Consider the following 7,229-nt stretch of genomic DNA (forward strand, 5'->3'; position numbering starts at 1 on the left):
CTATTTGTCTATCACTTCATTACTCTCTTTATTGTCAAACATGTCTATGTTATGAGTTTCCAAGTCACTGGTATACAAAAGTGTACATATATATTAACCTTGGATTGTTGCAGGCTTAATATCGATGACATGAACAATATAGTATCATAGCATGTCATAGTATTTTCCAATAAAAATTTGTTATAAATGTTTGGCTATATATACATAAGAGTTAAGGGAGTTAAATATTTCTTGTGTTGGGGGAAAACGGGAGCGATGAACACCGAGAAGCGAACACGGTTCTAGGGTTTGGCAGTCCCCTGCAGACGGCAGGCCTGTCGAACCAGGCGTCCGTGACTGTGTAAGGCGGCGCAGGGTGCAGAAAGCCGCATCTATCCGGGCAGGATCAAATGATTCCCCCCCAGGGGGAGGGCCAGGAGCCTCCCCCGTCTCCGGGTAATAGCGCACGGCCAACAGAAGACTGGGAGATTGAACAAGGCGCCAGCGGCAGCACAAGGGACAAATTCAACCAAAAAGGTAAGAATCTTGAAACCGAGAATAGAAATAAGGCAAGCTCATCAACTTGCAAACCTGTTGCTACCAATAGACCACAGGTGTACTTCCCAAGTGAAAGAATCAATGCCCGAATACAGTACATGAGAGATCATGCACTGATTGGCAAGTTTATAGGAATCTGGCCTACAGAAAGAGCTCTGAGAACTTGGATTAGCACCAAATGGCGTCCAAAAGGAGACATATCTCTGCACCTAGGAGCCAAAGGCTTCTTTACTGCAGTTTTTAACTGCTTGGAAGATCGAACTCGAATCTTGGAGGGAGGTCCTTATTTTTTTAACTCGACAGGCCTATTCCTCAAAGGTTGGGTGGAAAGATTTAATCCAGATACAGAAGATTTGAGCTGCGCGCCAGTGTGGATAAGGCTTTACTCGTTGCCATGGGAATATTGGGAGGAAAAGTCCCTACAAGAGATAGGAAATGCTATTGGTAAATTTGTACGGGTAGCAGAAGAAACCAAGCTCTGCAAACACACCTCCTATGCTCGGATCTGCGTTTACATGGACCTCAAACAGCCACTGCCAGACACGGTAAGCTTCTTTCATGAAGACTCTGAATGGGTTCAAGTCATAGATTATGAACAAGTCCCATTTAGGTGTAGGAAGTGTCATGATATAGGACACCTCTATAGGGACTGCCCTCTGAACAAGATACCCTCCTCTCCAGACAGATCTGACAATAACACACCTGATGGATTCACCAAGGTAGTCAACAGAAGAAGAGGAAATAAAAAAGCCCCCAGCAACCCCAAGGCCCATCCCAGCAGCAAAGCAGCGCCCAAAATGAGTAACAGATATGAAGTACTGCACACAAATGATGAGCAGGGTTCGGACGAGGAACAGGAGAAAGACGAAGCTAACCATCCAAAGCAACAAGGAAAAACATCCACCCAAGGAGGACAGAAAACGACAAGCCAAGAGAACATGATAATGCAGAGCAAAAATATGTCAAAGCAACCTGAAAAAATGGATATGGAGTTTCCACAGCCATCCGAAACACCCACAGTTGAAACCGAGGATCTTCATCAATCGCCCCAAATAATGGAGGAAGACCAGGAACCCCTGGACATAGGGGAGTTGGACATCTTGGGCCTGGAACAAGCTTGTCGCACCAAGAACTTCGAAAAAATACCTGAAAGGGAAGTCGACAACCTAGTAGAAGTATTAACCAGAGCACAGAAGAAATACTCGCTAGGGGTTCAGATTGGAAGCCCTTGGGACGGCAAGTTCATCTCCAAGGACAGCAAGAAAAGGGGAAGGAAATCAACCCTAGAAAGAACAATCAAAATAGGAGAAATACTGGTGGAGTCAGGGCGATATGCCAAACTGACTAAATACTTCAATGTAAACCCCCACCCTTCTCAATGAAGTTAATTTCTTGGAATATTAGAGGGCTTAATGGCCCTAGGAAAGGCAGAATCCTAAAAAATATGTTGAAGCAAGAAAAACCCAGTATTCTCTTTTTGCAGGAGACGAAGTGTAGTTCCACAGTTTTGGAAAGAATAGCCGCGAAGGCCTGGCCGGGGGGGCTAGTCACAGCGGTAGATGCACAAGGCGCCTCGGGAGGCTTAGCCATACTCTGGGATGCCCGCATCATCCAACTCAACAACATTCAAGCTAATAAGAACTTCATCCAGGCCACATTCCACCTCACAGGCACAAATGCTAACGGACTGCTGACCAATGTTTATTTCCCACAGGATACAGTTCAAAAAAGCCAACTCTTGAACTCTTTGTCAGAGCTCAATAGTGACAGACCATTCCCTCTTTGGATATCTGGAGGTGATTACAACATGATAGCCAGTATGGAAGAAAAGAAAGGAGGCAGAAGCAACACCAATAATGAGGACAGCCTTTTAAAAGAGTTCATCAACAGCAACTGGTTAATGGATATCCCAACCAGCAACGGCATCTTTACCTGGACAAATAAGCGTGTAGGAGTGCAACAAATAGCCTCACGCCTTGACCGCTTTCTGATATCAGATAATGCTACTCATGTCGGAGGGGAATTCACAGCTTCTATTCTCCCTTTCTCCGGCTCGGACCATTGGCCCATTGAGCTCCAATGGAATAGACCAGGTAAAAATCTCAGACGCCCTTTTCGTTTTGAGGAATTTTGGCTCTCCCACCCAGAATTTGATAAGCTCATCAGATCAACTTGGACAAACTTCAATCCGTCCGAAGGAGCAAAAATGGCTCGATTCCAACAAAAACTCAAATTTCTCAAAAGGACCATCAAACAATGGAACCACAAAGTTTTTGGCAACATCTTTGACGACCAAGCTCGGCTCAATGCTGAAATGAAGAAGGTACAACAATCCATCATTGATGGAGGGCGAACAGAGGATCTCTCCACGAAGGAACAAGTCATCGAATCCAAAATATTAGAAAGAGCCAAGCAGGAGGAGATTCTATGGCGGCAGAAATCAAGAATTCGATGGCTGAAAAGCGGGGAGAAGAATACAAAATTTTTCCATAAATCCACTGTTCAGCGAAGGATGATAAACCAAATCACTCATGTTAATAATGAGCAGGGAGAGAAGATTGAAACACATGAGGGCATTGAAAAGGAATTCATAAACTATTTCAAAAATGCCCACCAGGAGCCCGACTTAAACAGATTGCCCGCTATCAATCAAATTACCCAGAATATACCCAAGGTCATAACGGAGGAGCACAACAGTTTACTGATCAAACCCATCAATCTGCAGGAAGTGGAAGAGGCTGTGCAGCACATGAAGGAAGGAAAAGCGCCAGGGCCGGACGGATTTACAGCAAATTTCTTTCACAAATTCTGGGACCTGATAAAAAACGAAGTTTGGCAGGTAGTGGAGGAGTCCAGAGAGCTCAGATGGATGTACCCGGGTTTAAATGCCACTTTCATTGCCCTAGTGCCTAAAGGAGAAGATGCCAACACCCCGGACAAATACAGACCTATTGCCCTATGCAACATGATATATAAGATAGTTTCTAAAGTCATTGCTACCAGGCTCAAAAAGATCCTTCCTCTCATCATCTCGCCTGAACAATCGGGATATGTTGAAGGGCGCCAAATAACGGATGGAATTATTCTCACGCATGAACTAATTCACTCCCTAAAGCTGACCAAAAAGCCAGGTATGTTACTCAAACTAGATCTTTCTAAAGCTTTTGACAGCCTCAGCTGGGTCTACATCCAAAAAATTCTAATAGCTTTTGGCTTTGCTCACTCATGGGTTAGATGGATTATCAGTCTCATATCCTCAGCTTTTTTCTCAGTGTTAATCAATGGCTCCCCTTCGGCCACATTTAGACCCTCCAGAGGCATAAGGCAGGGAGATCCCTTATCTCCCTTTCTTTTTGTCATCATGGCTGAAGGTTTGGGTAGAAGTATCACGGCGGCCAAGCTAGATGGGCGGTTAAAAGGGCTCTCTTTTCACAATTCCCCGACCCATACCCACCAGCAATTTGTCGATGACAACATGCTATTTGCTCACCCTTCGGTCCAGGAAGCTCGTCTTGTTAAGTCCATACTATCCACTTTCTCTGACGCTTCTGGTGCACTCATAAACCGTGTCAAATCTCAGATCTTCTTCTTCAATACCCCTGTTCCTACTCAAAGAGCCATTGAGCGTATTCTGGGCTTCACCTCAGCCTCTCTGCCTTCCAAATACTTAGGTGCCCCTCTTATGAGTTCCGCTCTCAAACATTCCTCCTGGAAGCTGCTGTTAGAAAAGTTAGAGGCCCGCCTATTCCTATGGACTCATAGAGCGCTGAATATGGCCAGCAGAATAGTTCTCATCAAAGTTGTTCTTAACTCCATGCCGCTTTATCTCTTCTCCATTCTTGCTGCACCCAAATGGGTTCTCAAAGAAATCAAGAACCTTCAACGTAATTTTCTGTGGGGAGGCTCAGGACAAAATCGAAAATGGGCGCTACTCAAATGGGAGAAAGTGTGTTTGCCCAAACATGCAGGAGGCATAGGCCTCAGAGATCCTGAGCATAGTAACAAAGCGATGGGAGCCAAGATTTGGTGGCGGTGGTTGGCCTATCCTAGCACTCCATGGGCATCCCTCTGGACAGCCAAGTATGCTAGCAACTACCCAATGGAAGAACGACTGCGCATGACTGAGACAAGTGCTGGATCAGCAATCTGGAACGCAGCCATACAACACAGATCTCTCATTCAAGAACACTGCTTCTGGGAGATAAAGAACGGAGGCACAGCACGGTTCTGGGAAGATTCCTGGCAGCAGCTGCCAAAAATCAAAGATGTTCTCCAAGAATTCCCACCTGATGATGGGGAGACAGACCAGCAGGCAAAAGTCAAGCACTTCTGGACCGACGACGCTGAACAGGATCACCGTAAATGGAAAGATGTCTACCAGCTCATACCGCACAGCTCAAGACCTGCTCAGCAAAAACTAGAAGCAGAATTTCAAAAGAGGCAAATAAACATTTCAGAAGAACCGGATATCTTAAGATGGGGCTATGGAGAAAAAGGAATTTTCACCACCAAGGAGGCTTACAATATCATCATACAAGGGCAGATAAATAAAAGCAGCTTATGGGAAAAAGTATGGCACAAAGCCAATTGGCCAAAAGTTTCCACTTTTCTTTGGCTCCTCTGTCACAACAGAATCTTAACATGGGACAACCTTAGAAAAAGAAGTTTCGCAGGACCATCCATATGTCACATGTGTAGACAGGAGGAAGAAACAGCAATACATCTCATGCAGAACTGTTCAGTTGGAAAGAAACTGTGGGAAAAGATTGCTTTCCGTTGTCAAATTGAAAGAAGAGAACAGAACGACCTCAAAGGAACCATTAACAAAGGAGGCCAAACCCCTTTTCAAAGCACTCTTCTCACAGCATTGTGGCAACTCATTCCAGGTCTACTGATGTGGAATCTTTGGAAAGAGCGCAATCGGAGAATTTTCAAAGATAAATCAATGCCGCCAGACAAATTGTGGAATACTTTTCATCAAAACATAATGGAGACTCTTTCACTCAAAGACTGGCATCCTGAAGACTTTCCTACTCTGCCAAAAGAAAAAGCGGTCTGGGACAATTGGCAAATGCGGATAAACTGTAACTCAAACATCAGCCGAAACCCCTTTCGCCTCAATCAGGAAGCAAGATCCTGGACTCCACCTCCGGTCGACATGATCCAACTAAATTTCGACGGGGCCTCCAAAGGAAACCCAGGACAAGCAGGTTATGGAGGAGTATTCAGGGATCATGATGGCAATCCTCTAGAAATCTTCATGGGTTCGATAGGCTGGGACACTAATAACTCAGCGGAATTGGAAGGTCTATGGAGAGGACTCAAAATAGCACATAGGAAAAATCTATTTCCCCTCATCATAGAAGGAGACTCGCAGATCTTAATCAGAATGGCCATAAAGCTTCAAAATGGCTCTCCAATTCATAAAGTTAGTAGCAGTTGGAGGATGGCTCACAGGTTGGAGCTGATCAATCACTGGCTCTCTCAGAACCAAGCTATTACATTTAAGCACACCAGAAGAGAAGGGAATAAGCTGGCTGATCTACTAGCCAACCTTGGAGTGGAGGCAAAAGACAACCACTTTGAAGGAGCACTAGACAACCTACCTTCCAGAGATCAAAGGGATCAGCTGAGAGAGATGATCTCTCAGGACAAATCTCGAATAGAGGATCTGCACCCGGATGCGGGTGTCATTACGTGCAATTAAGCCAGGCGCTCGCTTCAACACTTGTGACGAGGCCGAGAGGACAGATAGGTACGCACAAGCGATGGATGAAGGTTATAAATCAATGCTCCTGGCAGGTGATGGCAAGTTAGTTCAGAACAGGAGGGACGGCGCATTCAAGCCAAGCGAGGCAGCTCTGGACTCGATGCGCTCAAGGATGATGGATCCTCGCCCTCTGCCTGCGGCGATTACTGCGAATTCGCTATATAATGGGAATGCCCAGACATTTCATGAACAGAGCAAGCCATTTGATGCTGGAAATTGGCAAGGGGATACTCTGGCGTGCCAAATCAGGGTGGTCGAACAGTGCTTCAAAGCCCTTGCGTTAGGAGACATGCCGCATAACAGAGGGGTGCCTCGACGAGGCGGAAGATCAGGAATTCGGATTGCTAATGAAGTTGAAGAGCCAAATCCAATTGCTCCTATGGCTGCTCTGCCTCCCTCGTCCTCCAGTTCTGAGCAGGAGTTTCTGGTTTTGCAGGACACATAACAGACATTCCGCCTCAAAATTCCCAGCAGACTCATTCGGTCAGATGTGATTGTCAATTTCTCGGTCTATCTCTCGGAGGAGGCACCTGGAGATCCCTCCTCGTCCTCCCCTGCTTCTGCAAGCATCCAAGGCAGCGACATACTCCTGGGGGACATGAATGGCATGGTATATCGTACTCCCCGTCCCCAGGATGCCATGACGCAAAATGTCCAGCCTTAGCAAGTCCTGGCTCAGGAGGGCTCGGCTCAAGCCGCATCAGTGCAAGAAATTCTGCCGCCTTTCAATTGTGCTTTGGGCAAGGAAGAGGGCCATGACTCCATTCAGCCTGGCTCGGAAGGGCAGCTTCAGAATGGCGATGAGCTCGTCATCTGGCTCGACTCGCCCAGTCCGGAGAAGGGGAAGCCACTAGCGTCGCCCAGCCATCCAGCTTAAGCCTCCACGGGTGCTCTTCTTAAGTCTTTTGCAAAGTTGTCAATG

The 7,229-nt window shown here is 46.2% G+C and overlaps 1 protein-coding gene across 1 annotated transcript; it reads left to right on the top strand.

The window, feature by feature from the left end:
- The first annotated feature begins 389 nt into the window (after window positions 1-389).
- Window positions 390-6,244, top strand: LOC149143523 (uncharacterized). The gene is made up of 2 exons (XM_089451858.1): window positions 390-1,895; window positions 2,021-6,244. Exons 1-2 carry the CDS (start codon window positions 390-392, stop codon window positions 6,242-6,244), a joined length of 5,730 nt encoding a protein of 1,909 aa, XP_089307984.1.
- Window positions 6,245-7,229: the final 985 nt, after the last annotated feature.

The sequence above is a fragment of the Pinus tabuliformis genome, chromosome X (genome assembly GCF_031772625.1).
Source record: "Pinus tabuliformis cultivar Carrire ecotype Pingquan chromosome X, CPIR1, whole genome shotgun sequence".
In the NCBI taxonomy this organism is placed as follows: domain Eukaryota; kingdom Viridiplantae; phylum Streptophyta; class Pinopsida; order Pinales; family Pinaceae; genus Pinus; species Pinus tabuliformis.